Source organism: Euprymna scolopes, chromosome 26 (genome assembly GCF_053919585.1).
Source record: "Euprymna scolopes isolate OS-2025 chromosome 26, ASM5391958v1, whole genome shotgun sequence".
Taxonomy (NCBI): Eukaryota; Metazoa; Mollusca; class Cephalopoda; order Sepiida; family Sepiolidae; genus Euprymna; species Euprymna scolopes.
This window is the reverse complement of record NC_136507.1, coordinates 56,232,046-56,255,112: the sequence shown is the minus strand read 5'-3', so window position 1 is coordinate 56,255,112 and position 23,067 is coordinate 56,232,046. Positions and strand designations below refer to the sequence as shown.

Here is a 23,067-nt window from a genome sequence, read left to right as displayed (position 1 = left end):
TGGAATCCTCAAACCTGATGCGTATGATACTGGTGACCACATGTCTCCATATTTTTGTTGTAAAACTGAACGTAATCCTTTTTTTACTAGCATCAGTGGTGATTTTTATTTCACTTCTTGGATCAAAAAATGTCAAATTGGTGAACTTGTTATTATTTGTTTCAATTTCTTCACTACCTTTATTTGAGTTTTATTGAATGACCAGATTGTTTCGTTGTGTTTACGGTGTAGTTAATTCTGAGTAATTTGGTATAAATTTACACAAGTAGTTCGTCATTCCAAAAAATTCGTCTTTTTTTATTCTCCATGAGAAACATTTGTATAATGGTCATTATTTTTAAAAAAGGTTTGGCTTTATTTCTTGATGAGTGATTAGGTGACCTAACTATATCAGTTGCTTTGTTACAAATTTGCATTTCGATTTATTTTAATTTTAAAGCAGCTTTGCGTAGTTGTTTGAATAGTTTTTGAGAATGTTTATATGTTCTTCTAAAGTTTCTCACCATATTATTATATCATCCTTATTTGTTCCTTTTAAACCGTCTATTATTTTCGCTATTTGTACTTGAAAAACTTCCGATGCACTATGTATCCCATAGAGTAAGCGATTAAATGGATAACGACAAAATGGCGAATTAAATGTTAAACGTTTTCAGCTTTCTTCGTCGACATGTATGCGCCAATATTCATTTGATGCGCCTAGTTTTGTGAAATACTTCGGGTTTTCTGCAAACATTTCCTCGGCAGTAGATAACTTAAAATGTTCCCTTTTTATAGTTTTGTTCAAATCTCTGAGGTCTAAACATAGTCTTAGCCTGCCATTCTGTTTCTCCACAATTACGAGAAAATTTACGCAATCTGTTGGTTCCTGAATGAATGTTATTATTCCCGTTTCTGTCATTTTTAAAAATTCCTTTTTTAATTTTGGTATCATACCAAATGGTATATTCCTTGGAGGATTGACAACTGGGTTCCCGTCCGGGTTCACTGTAATATGACGAATAGCTACTAATTTGTCTATGTCACCAAAACAGTTTTCGTATTTTTCTATCATGTCCGTTTTGATTATTTCGTATATTCTTTCTATTAATCCTATTTTTTCTGATGTTTCCGCGTCCATGACTGGATTTGCATTAGTATCCGCTACAATAAAGTGCGAATTTATTTTTACATTTTTATTTTGTAATTTTACGATGCAGATGCCAGTTACTGGAATTTTCGTACTATTATATGCAGTTAGTGATTTTTTATTTTATTAAAAATTTTTTTTTTATCACATTTTCACCCCAAACAAGGCACATTGCCACTTTGTTGTAGGGGGCTACTATTGGGGACATAAGCATCAGGGGTACTGTGTAGGAAGTTGGGCAGAAAGATGTCGGTCCACGTTGCACTTGAACTTTTGCATGTCAGTGCAGTCGGGGAAGCAGGGACCCGGAAGGGAATTCCAAAGTCTAGCAGTTCTGGGGAAGAAACTACTGGAATAGAAGGCTCTCTTGCATCTAGAGATCTCTACTGTGAAGGAGTGGGATTTAGCTGATTGTCGGGTTTGTCGGGGGTATTTACGTCGTGGGGGCACAAGTGCTTGCAGTTCGTCAGAGCATTCTCCGTTAAAGTACTTGTAGAACAGGCAGAGGGATGCAACATTTCGTCGATGGGACAGAGGCTGAAGATGACAGTTCAGGACCTATCAGATTGGCGACTCTCTTTTGAACCTTGTCTAGAGGCAGATGCACCAGCCCAAATATGACAACAATACTCTATACATGGGCAAATGATTGCTTTATAGAGGTATAGGATACTTTCAGGCGTTAGTAGCTTTCTAGCAGGGTAGAGAGAACCTGCCTTCTTCGCAGCGGCCCTGGCAATTTTCTCAATGTAATTGGTCCAACTCATGTTTCCTGTGAACGTTAGGCCAAGGAGTTTAAAAGATGTACTTTCAGATAAAAAGTCATTGCCCATTGCTATTGGCGGTAGGGAAGGGTTCTTATAATTATCGAAGGAAACAAGTTTAGTCTTGACAGCATCGAAGGTGACCATCCATTTTTGTCCCTATTCCACTACGGATCGGAGGTCATCCTCTAGTGTTTCTGCCATTTATTAAATAAATGGATATGTGTTCATTTGTTTTCCTGTCGTGTCTGTTATAGAGCGTGGTGTCGTCAGCATACATACCCATCTCACAGACAATTTTGTCAGGGAGGTTATTTATGAATATTAAGAATAGAAGAGGTCCAAGGATAGACCTCTGAGGCACTCCCGCATTTATACCCTATTGTTTAGATGTACGACCGTCAAGGGCAACCTGGATTTTTCTCTTATCCAAGAAGGATCTAATTATGTTATGTATTCTTCCAGTTATGCCGTATGATCTGATTTTCTTGAGAAGACCCTCATGCCATACCCTGTCAAAAGCCTACCCTCACCGCTTTGTCCAGTGACTGGTGTCTTTCTTAATTTCGGCTTGGACTTTATATTGTTATATATTTTCACTGGTAATACATTTATTTCCGTCCCGGTGTCAAATTTAAAGTCTACTGATGTTTCGTTTATTTGTAACTAGCATGAGTGCCCGGCGTTGCCCGAGTGTTTGGAGGTGTGTGTTGAGCAAAAAAAAAAAAATATATAAATAAATAAATAAAAGTGGTAGTAGGAAGGCAGGCTTGAACCCGTACCTTGAAGTAGGAAAAGAACGGGAATAAAAAAACCCTGACGTCTTTGCTATTACGTCCACCGTCAAACCGGAGGTGACGTAGGTTTAAATTAAGGCTAGACAATCGAAAAGAGGGGATAACTTTCGAAAATATCGGCGTAAAAAGCGACCCCTCCCTATAGAAAAGTGACCAGTTGAGGGTGAAGAAATTAATGTTTTTAGCCAATTTTTCGGTATTTGTCGTCTGAAGGGTCGAGCTTCAAAACGATACCGATCTTGTGAAAATCCGTCGCCTCTGTCGAAAGTTTTAGGCAAACATGCAAACATACATACATACATTTATATATTAGTAGCTCAAATTTTCGACTCAAACAAATTAAAAAGCTTGTCCTATCTCTGAATACCCTTTATGTAAAATTTCAAATGTTTAGACCAGAAATTGTCTGAGTAATTTGATAGAGACCGCAGAGGTCAATATTTTAAAACTTTGACCCTTATTATGACCCCCTAACATTTATTGTTTTGGGCTCAAATCAAGTTATTAAGTTAGATCCATGTCCAAGGAACCTATATCTAAAATTTCAATTGTTTAAACCCAAAAGTGGCGGAGAAGTTTGGTAGAGTTCTCAAAGGTCAAATCGTTGAACTTTGGCCCATAACAGCCAAATTTCTGGCCGAAAACGGATTACAAAGATTTTCACAAATTTCCATACCTTGTATATCAAATTTCGAGTCTGTAGACTAAAAATTTAGAGAGTTATGGCGTAGGGAAATGTATAGACAGACAGACAGACACACACACATACACACACACACACACACACGGATATTTTCACTTTTATAGATACATAGATTTTATTTTATATTTATCTGTCCGTTACACATGTATTTTTCTTTTTCAATATGGCGTCCATATTGTATTGTAGTGACTCCAAGTGGTCTGAATCATCAGTTTTTCCGACATTGTACAATTTTTTTCTTTTTCGTTCGGCACATCCGAGCAAAATATCCCTTCTTTCCACAATTTGTACAATTCTTGTAATAGGCAGGACTAGTAATTAACTACTACAGACGATTCTTACATAGCTGTTCTACAATACTTGTACAGTTGACAAGTCTGTTAAAAAAAAAAATCAAACAAACTAAATCTGCTTTGGCCAACTTTACAAAATTTAATTACATAAAAGACTGCAAGAACACAAAAATTACACTTACCACAGATGCATCAGCTGTAGGAGCAACTGGTCAACAACACAATGACTCCTATATTAGTTTTTTCTTCTAACTTAAGCAAGACGCAAGCAAAATACAGTACTTTTTTCAAGAGAACTACTAGCAATTTACCTTGCAATTAAGCATTTTAAACACTTGCTGGAAGGAAGGAATTTTTGCATTTTCACCGATCATAAACCATTAACATATGCTCTATATATACACGTAGATAAATACGGTCCACAAGAAATTAGACATCTCGATTATATAGCTCAATTCTCTACAGACATCCGATATGTTAAGGGACAAGAGAACATTATAGCGGACGCGCTATCTCGAGCTACAATTACTTCTTTAAATTCCAGTTCCTTAAATATGGAATTAATCGCACAAGAACAGGAAAGAGATAAACCACTTCCAGCTATACAAAAAACAAAAAAACAAAAACAAAAACAAACAAAAAAACAAAAAAAAAAAAAACAAAAACAAAAAAAAAACACCCTTACAACTAAAAGAAATGCCTATACCATTTGGTACAACGAAATTTTATTGTGATGTACCAAAAACACACCCACGCCCATATATACCACTTAACATCAGGATACAAGTTTTTCAACATATTTATAACTTATCTCATCCAGGAAAAAGAGCAACTGTGAAATTAATAGCAGAATGCTTTGTTTGGCCCAATATGAACATGGATATTCGCAATTGGACTAAAACTTGTATACCTTGCCAAAAGAATAAAATTCACAGACACACAAAATCATCACTTGGCCCTTTTAGCACACCTGACGCTAGATTCACCAATGTTCAAATAAATTTAGTAGGACCCTTACCCACCCCAAAACGACATACACACATTCTTACTATAGTTGATAGATTTAGTAGATGGCCTAAAGCCATAGCAGTGAAAGACACTTCAGCCACAACAATAGCCAGAGTTATACTGCAGGATTGGATAGCAATTTTTGGAGTACCTTCAGTAATTATAACAGACAGGGGCTCAGAGTTCCAATCAACTCTTTTTGCCGAATTTAATCCATTATTAGGAACGAATCATATTAAGACAACTGCATATCACCCTTATGCCAAGGGGATGGTGGGACGATTCCATAGACACCTGAAAGCTCCTTGGCTATGTATTTAAACAATGCGGACTGGGCAGATAATTTGCCATTAATTCTCCGAGAGATAAGAAACACGGTGAAAGAAGACTTACAGAGCACATCTGCAGAGGTAGTTTTCGGATAAGCATTGACTCTATATGGACAGCATTTCAATTCCAAGACAGACATTTCACTTACAAGATCGTTTGTGACAAAATTGAAACATAAAATGTCTATTGTCAACTTTACATCAATCAGGAACGCAAATAAACAAACTTATATCCCAAACGATCTGTACACCTGCAAATATATATTTATCAGGAACGATGCAGTTAAAAAGTCACTCTGTCCAAATTATTCAGGACAGTGCCTAGTTTTGGAAAGGCATCAAAAATATTTTACTATCTTGAGGAAAGAACAGAAAGATAATATCACTATTGATCGCATTAAACCTGCGTATATTGAGGAACATCCTCATGCAATTCCTCCACAAGAACAAATTCATACAGAACATGAAGAAGCTGAAAACCAAAATACTGACATAACATCTACGACAAAAACCGACAGAAGAGTCCACTAGCCGAACAATTTTAAAGAATACATTACATATTAAATATATATACATCTTCCATATTATTTCCAATCTAGGGGGATATTTGTTTTGTTTCTTATTTTATTTTTCTAAGGCACACACACACACACACATTAAAATTTATAAATTCATTAAGGCGGGCATTACAGCACTCACTCACACCAAACCTCTTCGTCAAAAATATGAATTTTTGACCAATCAGGGCTCGATTTAAATTTTTGCAAGCTTCTGGGAGCCTCTAAAAATATAAAAAAAGGCAAGAAGAACTTCTCTCGTCAGAGAGAGACAACAGACACCAACAGGAACGCTCGCCAAGTGAATTCAGTAGCTGAAATGACAGCTTTTCTCGCACGCCAAGGAACATTGCTTAACTCTTTCTTTCTCTCACTTCGCTACAACACGTAATCGAACTCGTTCTCTCACGCTCTCAGGTCTTCACTTTCTTCCTCCCTTCCTTTTTTCATACAGAAATTTCTTTTCTTTTAACGAAAATAAACAAAAGTTAATTTTACATTATTTCGTAGTGTATTTATTTTTTTTTTTTCGGGAGACTTACGCAACTCTCCAACAATATATATATATATATATATATATATATATATATATATATATATATATATATATATATATATATATATATATATATATTAAAATTCAGTTCACAATTTTTGAAAGTACGTTCTTTTATTTTCTCATAAGAATATATGTTACAGATCCGTTTCGTTAGCTCCAGGCATATAGAAATTGAGGGTAAGATGGATCTAAAATATATATTCCACTCACAATCAAATAAAAACAAAGGAGCTTTAATTAAAATAAAACTATTATCGCGATGTGTTACCGCCTCCCGACTCTCTGCAATATTAGGTGTATCGGAATTTTTGGGGAATTTTTGACACTCCTAACACAAAACTGCGAATAAAATATAAAAAACCCCTCGTAATTTCTCTTTTTAAAGTGGGTTGTTTATTTTCTTTATGGAATATACTTCCAAAATAAACTATTAAAGTTGTTTAAAAAATAATAGAAATATTATTTTTTTATTTAAAAAAAAACAGTGCTTACAAAGTGCCTGCGCGCGTCCATGCAGCCATTTTTTTACGTAATGAAATCAATTGAATTTTACGAGTTAAATTTTTTCAATTTTTAAACTTTAAAAATCTATCAAAATTTTTCTATTGGTTCAATTTTTAAGATATTTTCAGGGTCAATGTAAAATTTTATACTCTTTCCAATAAACCAAATATAATATTTTAGACAAACGTTTTTTAAATTCACCCCCCCATTTTGAAATGCCTATTAAAATGAAAATAATTAATTTACTCACAAAAGTTTTATATATCACAAATTGAAGATAAAAGATCAATAAATAAAATATTCTAATTAAAAACAAAAAGGAAGTGTTTGTTTTTAAATTTACATGTTAAGTCCAAAGTGTAACATCATTTTTAAAAAAAAAACACGTTGATTTTTTTTAAGTGGAAGCTTATGCTATGCTTAGATTGTCAAGTAAATATTAGACGCTGACGGCAATTTTTTCTATTTCATTCAATGTTTTCTTTTTTTTAAATATAAAAAAAAATCTCTCGATAAAGAAGAATTAAAATATATTAAATTAAAAATTCATGTATTTCTTTAAGAGAATAAAAAACAATGGAAATTTGGTAGAGCGAATTTATAGTAACCAGCTAAAATCCATGAACGAAATGTTATTATTTTGCAAATATGGTAGCACATACTGACCACTTTGTAGTTGAAATGAAATATGTCAAAAATACAAAAGTGAGATAAGGCTGCATGGCATAAATAAATATTTTTGTCACTTTGATGCTTTCGTATATAACAAATCGACAGATCGACGAACATCCGGTTTCGCTAATGGCGGATAACAATTCTTGAAAAGACGGTTTTCCGGGGCTCTTTTTTAAAAAAATCCTTTTATTTAAAATATACATAGAATATAATATATAAATATAGACAAACTCTTATACATGAAGAATAGAAGCACCCATAGCTTAGTAATTTTGGACAGGTAAGTGATTTTTTGACAGTTATATATATTTATTAGATTTCGATTAAGTTAAATTTGTTGATTTTCGTAGAATCTTTTTTAAAGAAAATCGATGAAAAAAATATTGTATATTTTTCCATCAAAACTTTTATGATTTTAAAATTTGGTCTTTGCTCATTTTATTGAAATAAAAATTAGGGTTTGAAATGACATTTTCATATTGTTGTAAGCTTGTAGACATGGAGAATCTATTTAATCAAATGTTTGCAATGACAACTTGCCCCAAAATTCTGATACACCTATTGCTGCATTATCTAATATCGGGTGCAGGAATAAACAAAGACAAAACGACCCTCTTGATATAAATTATAATTAAAAAATTATAAATTTATAATTAAAACATTTATATCGAAAGTATCGTTTATTCCTGTATCCGATATTAGATTATTAGATATTTTTGTTTTAATGAAAGCTCCTTTTTTATCTCACTGCTCAACGTCTTACATAGTAGCCCTTTACGTTCAAGTGGCATTGTGCCTTATTTGCAGATAATAAGAGTAAAACAAAACAAAAACCAAAAAACAAAAACAAAAAAAACAAAAAAAAAACGAGCATGAGGATAGTAGTCCGAATAGTCCAATTACCAGCAGTGTTATGATTTTTTGACAGCGTTTAAGCGAACAACAGATTCGGAAAGTCCTGAAAAAAAAAAAATTGAATCCCTCCTCAAAATTCACTCAAAGTGATCAGAGGCATAAGCAAATCAACGAAAAGCAGACATGACACGGAATAATTTATAAGCAAACATTTATTTTCAAATATTTATTTTAAAGACTACAATAACACCAATAACAACAACAACAACAACAACAAAAATATGAAAACGGCAGGCGTGAAGAATATGTCCCCCCCTCTCTATTCTTTTTTCAATTTTTAAAGCGATTACTATCGAATGAACACTATTCTACCAGATTATTAAACAAAAAATGTAAAAAAGTCTATATTTAATTTTTTTTTACATGGAGGTCACCACTTATCAAGGTCCGGAAGTCACTCGGGGATAAGGGTTATTTCGTGTACAGTAATCAATGAGATAGTATTGTAGTAATCATTAGTATTGGAGATTTGATAGGGTGTCTTACTTAAGAGAGCGATTTGTCAGGAATTTGTTTATGTTGGACTTGAAGACATCCAAGTTGTAGTCAGGTGGGAAACAGGCAAACGGAAGAGAGTTCAACTTCTAAGAAATAAGCTCTGCTCATGGAATCTTCGTTTCGATTAAGGCACAGATAAAGAGTGGGGAAAATTAATGACAGTAGTTTCAGCTAGACTCATGTTTTTCGTGAAAGATTGGCGAGGGAGGACCAGAGATTGGAGCTCAGACGAGCACTTGCCATGGAAATAACGATAAAACAAAGACAGGTTCGCAATGTCTCTTCTGTGGGAGAGAGGCTGCAGAGAAGGGAAAAGCCACGAAGCCACGAAGTCTATTTTGTACTCTGTCAAGGCAGGATAGGTTGCTTTTAGCAGCTCCTGTCCAGATGTGGCAACAGTATTCCATCATTGGACGTACTTGGCTTTTATACAGATAGAGAATTGCATCAGTAGTGAGATATCTTCTGAAGCGGTAGAAGGATCCCACAATTTTCCCAGCGTCCTTGGCAAAAGACCTGATGTACGTGTTCCATTTCAGATCAGGAGTAAAGGTCAAACCAAGAAGCTTGTCAAAACATGGAGCCTCTCCAAGACGAGAGCCATCCATTTCAATTGATGCCATATGGGGATCAGAGCATTGATGATGTAAAGATAGAAGCTTGGTTTTGGATACATTAAAAGTAACCAGCCACCTCTTCCCCCACTGCACCATGCGCTCAAGATCAGAGGAGGGAGAATCAAAGAGAACTTTGTCATTTACGGCCTTTGATGTGTTGCCATAGATGGTCGTGTCATCAGCATAGATGTCAACGAATGATTTAAGTATGTGTTTTGGGAGATCATTGATGTAGATCAGGAAGAGACCTGGGCCCAGGATGGACCCCTGAGGGACTCCAGCATTAATACTCTGGGCCTCTGATTTTTGTCCATCAACCACTACTCTTATGAACCTATCGGAGAGAAATGATTTAATAATTGAGAAAACATTTCCAGTGAATATTTGTAGGAGGTGGTCTGTTTCTAACACAATGTAAATCGATCACCGATTTTAGGACACCTCGTCGTTTTTAGGCCAAATTTGGCGAATTTAGATTTTTTCAAAGTAGTTTAGCCGTTTTAACAAAAGATTATTTAAAAAGTGAAATTAAAAAACGGCTAAAGTTTTTTTAAAAGTAGTTTCGCCATTTATAAGATTATTTTAAAAAGCGAAATTCTATAAAAGGCTAAAAACTATTAAAAAAAAGCCCAAATTCACGAAATTTGGCCTAAAATCATTGGGTGGTTTCTATAGGTACGTGCATTTTAATGGCTGACTCGGTAGGAGGCATGGTTTTGAAAGCAGGCTGATCATAATATTTTAAAAATTTTTTCGATTACTTTTGATTGTGCTTGAAAGATTATAGTCTAAAGTTCTGGTTCTCCTGTAGAAGACGTCTCCCAGAGCTACTTTCGCTTTTTTGCACTCACATGCCCCTATTCCGAATTCGTAGAAGCGGGTCGACATCAATTGACTTTTATTTTTCTACCAAAACGATCATTAACAATATATTTTTTAAAAATATATTTTTTATGTTTAAAAAACATAAACGGATGGCGGGCCTGTACGAGACTGCCTCCCATAATAAAGCTGAGTTCGCAAGTTCTAGCTATTGTAGAGTTATCTGTCCTTGTTTTTTCAAAATGACGACACGGAACGGTTCCGTATTTTCTTACTCATTAAATGGTATTTTCTTAGTTGAAAATAAAACTACTTGATTACTTTCATGATTTTTTTGGAATATGGCATCTTCGTTTCGTGACGAGTACGTATATCATAAAGAATTAAAAATGTATATTCTGTATTTTGCTTTATTTAGGTTGAATTGTGGACTTGCACAATTTTTCAAGAACGATGTAGGGGTTAGTATGGTTGCTGGCCTCAATATACGGGCTTATTAAAATTCATACGATAATAGTGATAACTTTTTGGCAAACTAAGGCCGACAGGTATTTATTTTCTTTAATAGTACAACAGCGTTTTAATTGAAAAAAAAAATGACACAAAGTAAAAAATGGTGATAAATGCCCGTCTTGACAACCTAGTGCTAACTATGTTAACCTAATTAGTTCCTACTTTTACTCTTCTTTCACCACAATACCACACTTACACAATATATTCATCACCGTATACATCCTTCATCGATCACCATAAACTCATACCATGATTATCCTACTCAAAACCCATATTTTAAACAATATTCAAAGAAAGTAGGTAGGGAAATAAAAAAAAAATAATGTAAAAAAAAAAAATAGATATTTACAATACGAAACAATTGGTTAGTAACCCTCACCCTATTATTAAACTGTGGCAGATATACCGATTTGCCAGTCGAAAAGGTGATACGGCTTCTAGCGCTTTATGTAACAAACATTTCTTACGGAAACTTTGAAAGGAGATACGTATCTCCTGCAAATGAAGATATCTGTTACAAATTAAATCAGAAAAAATTAGTAAAAAAAAAAAAAAAAAAAAAAAAAACAATAAAAAAAAAAACGATAGGAAAGGATATACCAAAGAGAGTATGACAACAAAGATTTGGATGATTCTATTTATAACCATCTGTGATAAGAACGAACACATCAGATGCCAGAACCGCTTTATAAAACATATTTTAAAATATTCCGTGATATCTTGTGGCATTGGCCCTAGCTTTACTAGAGGCCATCTTAGAGCGGGTGTGTGCATAATAACAACCACACCGACATTTAATATGAATTGTGGCATAAAAATTATGTTTTAATGAAGGAAGAGCGTAAAAATGTGTATATATGGAAAATGCATTTACATATGAAAATAGAATGAAACCTTGTAATAAGAAAAAAATCCCCTGATAGCAACACTAACTAAACCATAAACAGACTTTTGCAAATAAAAAAATCGAGAAAAATAAAATTTATAACGAAATTAGAATATAACGATATTTTCATCTTAGCAAATGTTCATAGTTTGGGTAAAGAAGTTGCGCAAATAGTAGAACAAGTCAGTATGTTCATAGAGTAAATAATATGTGCATGTAAGTATTTGGCAGCGTGGCATTATGTATGTATGTGCGTTTACCTTTTTCTTTGTAGTGCGTGTATACATATGTGCGAGGAGTTCATTTCTTTTCACCTGACTCTTGCTAGTGTGTCGCGAGTGAGTCCATTTACTTCCCTTTGCCACTCAAGCCTCTAAGGGCACGGGATAGTTTGTAGAGAATCAGTTCTTGAGTTCCTTTCGTTTGGTAGACGGGTGAAGTCTCAATAAAACTGATTCTATTGACCAGGTTTTATAGGAATTTCTAATTCACGATAGCTTACTTCATTTACGTATAGGTGTTACTTTGGAGGGGGGAGTGAAAAGGTTTCCATCCGTTGAAAATTCTTTGAATTAACACCTTCATGTTAAAAGTTGTCTGCTTTAGGAAGTGACGAAGAAAGCGTATCAAAACCAGCTGGAGAAAGAAAGAGGATAAGCAATTAGAACATTTGCGTTTTAGCATTCGTTCGAATCTCATCTGGATGTTTTTAATCTAACACAACGCTTCCATCTAAATACGAATAGATTATGTTTCTGATGATTATGGCTGTGGTTAATTCTTTGCCTGAAAAAAAAAAGCTTCTCTAACTTGAATGATGCTGCCAATTTTTTTTTCTTGAAACTATATATTTCTATTAAAAAATGACTATACTCAAGAGATTAAGAATCCAGATTGTTTTTACATGAGAACGATTTTCATAAGACATGGGCACTCATGAATATGATAAATGTTCCCTAGATACTGCAGCCAAATCCTACTTGGATTTTGAAAGTAAATTTTAGCGGGATTTTTTTATTTTAAAATTTTTATTGCATTTTCACCCCAAACAAAACACAGTGCCTGTTATAGAGCGTTGTGTCGTCAACAAATATGCCCATCTCAAAGACAATTTTATCAGGAAGATCATTTATGAATATTAGGAATAATAAACATCCAAGGATAGACCCCTAAGGTACACCTGCTTTTATATCATATTGTTTAGATGTACGACCATCGAGGAAAACCTGGATACTTCTCTTATTTAAAAAAGGTTTAATTATGTTTGTCTTCGTCCAATAATATCATATGATCTGATTTTCATAAAAAGACCATCGTGCCATACCTCGTCAATAGCCTTAGATATATCTAAGGCTACTACTCTCCTCTCTTCTGTCTTATCCAATGCATGGGATATACGTTCAGAGATTACAGTTAGGATATCTGCAGTAGAAAGGGCTTGTCTAAATCCATGTTGTTTTAGCAACTGTAAGATGGCGAATTAGAGCTTAATTAATTATGGACTTTGGCGAAAAGTGGGAGGAGGCTAATGGAGATGATAATTTAATGGGTCAGTTCTTTCGACAGAATTCTTGTAAACTAGTACCACAGAAGCAGTTTTCCAGCAGTCAGGGAAGCAAGATTCATTAAGAAATTTGTTGAAAAGTTTGGAGAGAACTAGAGTAACTTCAGCAGAGCATTTTTTCAAATAGTATAGCCAGGATGAGATCAGGACCACATGCTTTTAAGGTGTCAAGATTTTTTTTAATGGTATCATGCACTTGAAAAGGGGTGATTTTCAGCTCATCTAGTGCGGTTTCTGTCCGCAAAGGAAAATCAGGGAGGAAGTGGTTTGGTGGACTCAAAGTAGAGTTTGAGGCAAACTGACGGGCAAGCATGTTAGTTTTCTCGGTTGCCGTGCAAACAACCTCATGATTGTTGGATAGTGAGGGAATTATTGATTGCCCATTATTTACTGTTGTAGATTTTCCAGAAATCACGAGTTCCTAATTTCTGTGCTTCAATGCGTTTTCTTTTGGTTTCGGTATATTCGCTCTTAGCTGCCGCTATTTCTTTCTTACAATTACTTCTAACTTCTTTAAACCTTTGTCTGTTTGTACTGGACTTATGCTGGATAAATCTGCGATTTGCATGTTGCCTGTGAGCAATGGTAACTTTACAAGTAGACGTAAATAATTGGGGAAAGTAGGGGTTTGCTTCCATGTGGAACCATTTTGAAACATTCAGTGGTCTCATTTGCGCACTGTTCTGCAGGAAGAGAAAATATATTTTCTCATGAGTTATCTCTGATGTGATCTCTGATGGCGTCCCTGTCAGCCTTATTGTAGTACCTTGTTTTGAGCAATGGTTCTTCAACTTGAAGTTAGAAAGTTTAGAGTGATGTCTATCATTATCACAGCATGATCAGCATTCCCCATTGGGCAATGGGCATTTGTTACACAATCCTCAGGAACTGTTGTCAGAAATAGGTCCAGAAATGAGGCTTGTTGGTCCTGCCGATCTGGGAGACGGTTCGGAAACGCTCCAGCCTGTGTCAAGGAATGTGATATAGAAAAGTTATGGATGATGCTACCAGCTGTGTCTATGTAACTAAATATGCTGAAAAGGAATGAGAAAGGAAAGAGAAAAAGGTTAATGTTCGGTTCCATAGATGAAAAGTCTAAGAGCATCATTAAAAGGGATTAGGGTTCAGGTAAGACTATAACATAGCGCGGATGCGCGGATGTAAATGCTTAAGAAATGATGTCACCGGGAAAGAAAAAAGAATATAAAAAAGAGAAAGAGAGACGTGGATAACGTTCGTGATCACGTGCGAGGCGCGAATGACGCCTAAAAAGACGATTACGTGAGGGTCGCCACAGCAGCAAAGAGAGAATGAAGAAATAAATGTTGTTTCTACAAAGAACAAGTCAGTTGGAGTTATTTCCTATTCTTTGTCTTGGTCTCATTTGCGATTAAAACTGGACACAACGTCTGTTCGTTCCCGGACAACGGTACAAAATTTCAAGATATCTGAATGGAACTATATTTAGGAACATTCAAATGCCATGTTTTTTTATAAGCAGAACAAATTAGTATTTTTTAAGTAACTTCATTGCAGGATAACATTTTTTTCTTTAAAAAATTAAAAACAGTTTTCCCCTATTTTTGACCTTATACATGAGAACAACTTGATCCCGAGATTGTGTTGGTTGGACTGAGTCTATCCAGTATGCATAGGTTACAATTCTATAAATTTCAAATTCACTGCTAACAAGAGGACAATTAAACACTCGTTTATAATCATAGACGGGTGGCTCTAGGAAATAAACTTTGCTCGTGTAATTTTCGTTTAGTTTTCGGCATAGATAAAGATTAAGGGAAATTATTGACAGTTTTTGCGGCTAGACGAGTGTTTATTTTGAATGTTCTACGGGGAGAGCAGAGACCGACTCGCAAAATCTCTTCTGTGAGAAAGAGGGGGTAGGGAGGAGAAATGGGCATCCCATTAGATTCCGAACTCATTTAAGACATAAAAGGGGTGTTCTTAGCAGCTTCTCTCCAAATGAAACATAAAAATCCCCAACTTTAAAAAAAATGCTCCCGAAAAATGTCGGCACTTATATCGACCGAAACATTGTGAAAATAACAACAGATATGAGAACTTGGATTTTATCAATTTAAAAAGTCATTGCTATCAAGACGACGATCATGCATCCGTTTATAGTAGTGAATGTTCTCTAATAAGATTGCAGTTTTCCATCGCGAATCCACAACTGTGTTATTGATAACAGTTGTGACCATTGGGAATACAGTCGTTAAGATAATGAGAGCGAATTTAATATAGGTCGATAGATTCAGCTCAATATTTTGAAAAGAGTAATAGCAAGAAACGTAAGCATAAAGCGCTAAAAGCAATTTGATTAAAGCTTTAGCGATTTCGTATCTTACTGGATGATGCTGTTCGACGATATGTTCAAATAAGTCAGCATAAATGAAACGTTCGCCTAACCTTGTGTAAACGAACTTCTCACAAACATTTTCAGTCAATGTGATGGAAACCTTCAATAGGGATTGATAGGTTTCGGATATCGACTGAATAATTGCGATTATCAAGCGTAAAAACACTAAAGTCAAAAGTATGTAACCAATGGCGTCTGGTTTTGCAATCAGGGCAATCATGGTGTACATTATGTAAGAGTTTAACAAGAGGAAACTTACCAGAAAGATGTAAAGGCTGAAAATAAATAAGCTGAGAAAGGCGGGTAAAAAGAAGGACAAAAGCAGAAAGCCTAAAATCTGTTGAACAAAGTTTGTCTTTTTGAAAAATGGCCAAATAAAACGCCAAATATAGCTATGAGGAATAGCCTTCAAAATTAAAAGCATGGGACAGCCATAAAAAATGATACAGAGCAGCAATTCAGTGACACAAAGGCAACCACTTATAACAACACAAGGAATTATAACACATACACCTATCGCTTGGTAAAAGACTTGGTCGTTATCAAAACAATTATAAACCTTTTTGCAACGGTGAAACCACTGGTTTATGATAGCGTACCAAAACGAGGGATTCAAAGAAAATAACAACAGATATGAGAACTTGGATTTTATCAATTTAAAAAGTCATTGCTATCAAGACGACGATCATGCATCCGTTTATAGTAGTGAATGTTCTCTAATAAGATTGCAGTTTTCCATCGCGAATCCACAACTGTGTTATTGATAACAGTTGTGACCATTGGGAATACAGTCGTTAAGATAATGAGAGCGAATTTAATATAGGTCGATAGATTCAGCTCAATATTTTGAAAAGAGTAATAGCAAGAAACGTAAGCATAAAGCGCTAAAAGCAATTTGATTAAAGCTTTAGCGATTTCGTATCTTACTGGATGATGCTGTTCGACGATATGTTCAAATAAGTCAGCATAAATGAAACGTTCGCCTAACCTTGTGTAAACGAACTTCTCACAAACATTTTCAGTCAATGTGATGGAAACCTTCAATAGGGATTGATAGGTTTCGGATATCGACTGAATAATTGCGATTATCAAGCGTAAAAACACTAAAGTCAAAAGTATGTAACCAATGGCGTCTGGTTTTGCAATCAGGGCAATCATGGTGTACATTATGTAAGAGTTTAACAAGAGGAAACTTACCAGAAAGATGTAAAGGCTGAAAATAAATAAGCTGAGAAAGGCGGGTAAAAAGAAGGACAAAAGCAGAAAGCCTAAAATCTGTTGAACAAAGTTTGTCTTTTTGAAAAATGGCCAAATAAAACGCCAAATATAGCTATGAGGAATAGCCTTCAAAATTAAAAGCATGGGACAGCCATAAAAAATGATACAGAGCAGCAATTCAGTGACACAAAGGCAACCACTTATAACAACACAAGGAATTATAACACATACACCTATCGCTTGGTAAAAGACTTGGTCGTTATCAAAACAATTATAAACCTTTTTGCAACGGTGAAACCACTGGTTTATGATAGCGTACCAAAACGAGGGATTCAAAGACGTCAATAGACTGGCCTTCAGAATAGCATATAATAATTCATAGTCACGTAAATGGGGCTCATTTAAACTGCCATAACTTTTTAATAAATTAATATCTTGGATGAGAAACGTGCAAGTTCGTGGTTGGTGTAAGAAGCTATATGCTATGGTTTCAGAGAGTCGGTCAGGGATATTTATAAGAACCAGTCCTAAGATTACAAAACCAGAAAACCAAACCACAGGGCCGCCTAAACAATTGTCCGTGTTTTCGATACTGGCATTAAAACCGAAAATTAGTGATATATATCCTAGAGGAATTTTGTCGTCTAGATAAGTTTTCAGTTGTTCTTTGAAATTATAAAAATATGCTATCAGCGTTATAACGAGGATTGAAAGAGAAGAGAGGACAGCCATAGATCTTCGTATTCTTGAGGCTTTAAACGTTGGGTTATGAAAGAGAAACACCCACTTGACGAAAGAGCTGATTTTATAGGAATTATTATATTCGCTTATCCAGGATGCTTCAGTTCCGAAAGGCAGCACAAATTGCTCGCTTTTGTCAAAACTCTCAGAGATCGAACGGATGTAAGAGAAGCTAGAATGAGTCCAAGGCATTTTGGCATCGGCAATGAAACCGAGTAACAAGGGCAGGAAAGCAAACAATAAGGCTCCAGCGTAATTCTGAAGGTCAAGAGTATTCGATGAATTCCTCTCATCCCCTAAGCATAATTCGTATTCATTGTGAATCTTCGTTTGGATGTTTTGCATCTGACAACAAAAGCGGGTTAAAATCTCGCGGCTTAAACCCAAATGTCTATAAGTAAGCACGGAACGATTCGATAGTTTTTTACTCTTGTTTATATCATAGCAAATATAGGCGGATGATTTCTTGTCTGGAAGAGGTGCTTCAGCTACAATTTGGATGAGTTGTTGGAAGACGAGTCGAAGGAACTGCGCTCGTGACACGTTACTCTCTTTACATGATTCGGATACATCCATGTGAACTTTTATCGTTGTTGTGTATGTGTGCAAAATAAAAAATGAAAACAAGTCAAAATCGTACGGCGCGTTCATAAAAATTGGCAAACCGTTTTCACCATCGTAGAGCCACATGAATTTGTTGGGATTTGCAAAATAGTCGTCTGGTATTGGTCGTGTTAAATTCATGGCTAGTTGCGAGGTGTAATAAACTTTAAAGTAGAACACTTTCTTCTCATCTGCCAGCAACTTATGAAAACGTTGTTTGGTAGTTTCTGGAACTGTGACGACACATTTAGCATGTTCGAAAACTTGCAATTTTATTGGATGATTGGAAAGAACTTCAAGAAAAAGAGAGAGCCAGAAAAAATACTTCGCCATGAGGGATTTCACTGTTTTTTTTTTGTGTGAAAATCTGAAACAATAATAAAAAAATTAAATAAATTAGAATTAAATAAAAATTATAATAAATATGAATTAAATAAAAAATAAATTAAATTAGAATTAAACAAAAATTAAATAAATAAGAATTAAATAAAAAATTAGAATAAATGAAAATTAAATAAAAAATAAATTAAATTAGAATTAAATAAAAAATTAAATAACTTAGAATTAAATAAAAAAATAGAATAAATTAGAATTAAATAAATATAAATTAAATTAGAATGAAATAAAAAATAAATAAATTAGAATTAAATAAATATAAATTAAATTAGAATGAAATAAAAAATAAATAAATTAGAATTACCTAAAAAATTAGAATAAATTAGAATTAAATAAAAATGTGCAAAAACAAACCTGAATTCATAACCTTAATTTGTATTATAGTCCGTTGACTTAGAATGAGTGCTTTCTGCCAAATTGTTAGCCAAATATGATTAAATGTGTGCTAACCTTTGCAGTAAATACTAGTCCATATGAATCTCTAACTGTGCATCGAGCGAATACCATAATACTTGGTTCACTGCACCTTATCATGACAAATGTCCATAGAAAATCTCAGCCAAATTTATTCAGTAGTTTCCGATAAAAAGTAGTTGTAGTAGCAATAATAATAATAATAATAATAATAATAATAGTAGTAGTAGTAGTAGTAGTAGTAGCAATGCGTGTATTCACTAGCAGTTCTCATACAGATCATTATTGGATAATGATAAAAACTGATGATATTCCCTTGGGTCTGAGTGACAACACGTCTTCCAAGATTTTCAGTACTCTTTGCAAATGACTTTCCATTATTGGAACAGCCGTTCACCGTTGGCAACAGCCATTGGTCTTCACTAGGATTTGTGTAGCTATAAGCTTTCCCATAGTTCAAGTAATCTCCCCAATCTTCCAGTGAAGATTTGATTAATGCTCACTCCTCGGCCCTTCCATCTTCCTTGATCTTACATAGTGTTGTGAGGAATCACCCTCCAAATGGACTAATCCATCGTCTATATAAACTTTACGCATGACGATCCCAGACGGGGATTTAATTCCAGAGCGACTCTCGCATGCTCGGTGAATTACCTGCACTTTTCGTTTATAACCTTTCGTTTGTAATCTTTCGTTTGTAACCTTTCAGTTGTTCATGTAATACATGTTTTAACTATTCTCCATTGCTCTGTTCTTCTTTGTGGCTACTTGCGAGCCATAGCACATAGCAACAGCCGAGACTGATGTCTTTTTACTTTGGGGAGAGGGAAGTAAGTAAGTAAGTAAGTAAGTAAGGAAGGAAGGAAGGAAGGAAGGAAGGAAGTAAGTAAGTAAGTAAGTAAGTAAGGAAGGAAGGAAGGAAGGAAGGAAGGAAGGAAGGCAGGCAGGATGGCAGGCAGGATGCAGGATGGCAGGATGCAGGATGGCAGGCAAAGGAATGTCAGGAAAGATACAACGAATAGCAATAATGAAAACAGCTGAAATATTAAGGAAAATCCTGGAGTACGGAAACTAATACATGAGCCACATGCGCGGGTCAGACGAGCTACTGCAGAGACAAAACACAAAACGTTACACGGAACCAAGAACATTGAAGTTGCATATCTATAAATTCTCTATCCCCATTCTCCTTACCCAATCACCGCCCCCAAAGAATGATGCCAAATAGTCGAGAAGGCTCAAGGAGGATGGAAAGACTGAGGAGAGAGCGCTGACCAGACCTCCGCTGAACAAATGCCAAGAGAACTGGTACCTTGGGGAGGCTTATTGCCACTCAAACTCCAGTGGAGACTAATGGCAACTGCAAGCGAGAAATCAATGGTAAGCGGCTGTTGCGTTAATGCAAATTCATTTGCAAATGTTATCGAAAGAGGTGGAGAGTACTGGAAACCTGGGGAGACTTGTTGCCACTCAACTTCCTGGGAACATCACAAGTTGTTCTCAAAGAGAAATCGCTATGACCTGTGTGAAAGCTTCTTGTGAGCCAATAATAATAATAATAATAATAATGATAATAATAATAATAATGATAATAATAATAATAATAATAATGATAATAATAATAATAATAATAACAATAATAATAATAACAATAACGATAATAATAATAGCAATAATGATAATAACAATAATGATAATAATTATAATAATAATAACAATAATGATAATAATTATAATAATAATAACAATAATAATAACAATAATGATAATAACAACAATAATAATAATAACAATAATAATAGTAATAATTATGACAACAACAATTATGATACTACTACTACTACTACTAATAATAATAATAACAATAATAATAATAACAATAATAATGACAATAACGATAATAATAATAACAATAATAATAATAATGATAATAACAATAATGATAATAATGATAATAACAATAATAATAATGATAATAATAATAATAATGATAATAAAATAATAATAATAATAATAACAATAATAATAACAATAACGATAATAATAATAACAATAATGATAATAATTATAATAATAACAATAATAATAACAATAATGATAATAACAACAATAATAATAACAATAATAATAGTAATGATTATAACAACAACAATTATGATAATAATAATAATAATAACAATAATAATAATGATAATAATAATAATAACAATAATGATAACAATGATAATAACAATAATGATGATAATAATAATAACAATAATAATAATGATAATAACAATTGTGATAATAATAATAATAACAATAATAATAACAATAACGATAATAATAATAATAATAATAATAATAATAATAATAATAATAATAATAGTAATAATAATAACAATAATAATATTAAAAAAATTACACATTACAGTTCCCATGACGTTTTTTGTTTTGTTTTTGGTTTATTCCATTGCCCTTTCATCTGATTGTTTAGCATTCATATTTTATGCGGAATAATCTCCACATTTGATTATTTTCCTTAAGATTTAAACTATTTTCATTATTGTCGTCTGTTGTAAAGTATCAATCTTCATTTTGATTTTTATTTACTTCTAGTTTTGTTCCCATATTTTTAGCAACTATTCCTGGTGTTCCTATGATTATTTTGTTATTATATTGACTTTCTTCATGTGCCATATTCCTTTGAAATATCTGAAAAGCTCCGTTTTGTTTCTCGCTATGATCTTTACCGCGTGTTCTGTCATTTGGGACCTTTTTCTTCTTCTTATTAATACTTATTATGATAACCCGGTCACCATGCTTGTACGAGTTTATATGTTTGTACTTCCTTGTTCTATAGCAGGGTTTCCAAAAGTTTCCGTGAGTGAGACTGAGGGGTCCGGAAGCCCTTTCGTAAAGAGAACCAAATGTTTTAGATGAAATAATTAATGACTGCAGGCATTTAATTATTGATCTTTTTGTGCCAGAAAGAGATATGATTCATAACTACAGATGAAAAGTTTCAAAGTTTCAGGATGGTTCATGTCCTGAAGTTTGGGAAACTGTGTTCTAAAAAATGTGATTTTTATTTTCTACTATCGTCTCTGATATCTATCGGATTTTGTCTGTACCATTTGTAAAAAAAAAAAAAAAAAAAAAAAAAATCATGTTACCAAGCAATTTTTAGTTTCATGTTAGTTAAAAGGAAAATTTGGAACTCTAGCAGGATTTGACCCAGATTATCAGGTTTTTCCATCAATTATGGTTCGGTATCGATCGACAGTCGGAAAAAAAGGGTAAAACTTGCGGAGAACACTCTGTTTTACGGTTGTTTTAAAAATGGAAGGAAATTTAAAGTTCGTTCCGTTTAAATTTTTTTTTTAAATTGCGCATACGCTCCAAGAAATCGAAAGTAATTGATAAAATAAAAAAGTTAATAAATTTGATAGCACGACCATCGATATGTACACAATTTGCAAATATAAGAATTTTTATGCAATAGTAAAATTTTGGGAACAATATTTAAGTAAGAGGTTTCTGCGGTGTATTGTCTAAAACGGTCATATGTCTGAAGTGTCAAATTCCGAAAGCCGTTCTTAATATGGAGAGGTTGGGGATGTCTATTCCGAAATCCGTTCTTAACATGGGGAGGTTGGGGGTGTCTATTCCGAAAGCCATGATTAACATGGGGAGGTTGGGGTGTTTAGTCGTTCTAAGCATACCCGCAAACCTATAAAAGTCGACATTTCCAATGTGAACAGTGACTTGGATTGATGTAAAAAAAAAAAAAAAAAATGCCAAAAAGGTAAACCAAATTGATTTTTTCTGTTTAAAAATGAAATTATTTCGTTTTTGTTGATAAATTTTTTTAATATAAAAAATACGATTGTTGAATGTTATTCTTTTGATTACTTTCGATTGTTTGGGGCGGATGTGCAATTAAAAAAGATTAAAACAGAAAGAAAATTAAATTTCCGTTCCATTTGTAAAACAACCGTAAAACAGTGCAAGTTTTTCCTCAAAAAGTATAAATATAATAAAAAAATGTATAAATACAATAAAAAAAATGTAAAAAAATCTACTGTAAATTTACTGAATCTGTATATTTTTTGTTAGGTCAAGAAAAGTTACCCCCTCCAATATCTTTTTTTTTTTTTACACAGTGATCACCACTTATCAAGGCCCGGAAGCCACTCAGGGATA

The 23,067-nt window shown here is 33.9% G+C and overlaps 1 protein-coding gene across 1 annotated transcript; it reads right to left on the bottom strand.

The window, feature by feature from the left end:
• Positions 1-652: 652 nt before the first annotated feature.
• On the bottom strand, positions 653-1,054 carry LOC145247831 (uncharacterized). Its single transcript, XM_080109458.1, has one exon. It carries the CDS (start codon positions 1,052-1,054, stop codon positions 653-655), a length of 402 nt encoding a protein of 133 aa, XP_079965584.1.
• Positions 1,055-23,067: the final 22,013 nt, after the last annotated feature.

Excerpts from the sequence above, each read along its gene's own strand:
- LOC145247831 (XM_080109458.1), bottom strand. The coding sequence starts at position 1,054 with ATGATAGAAAAATACGAAAACTGTTTTGGTGACATAGACAAATTAGTA.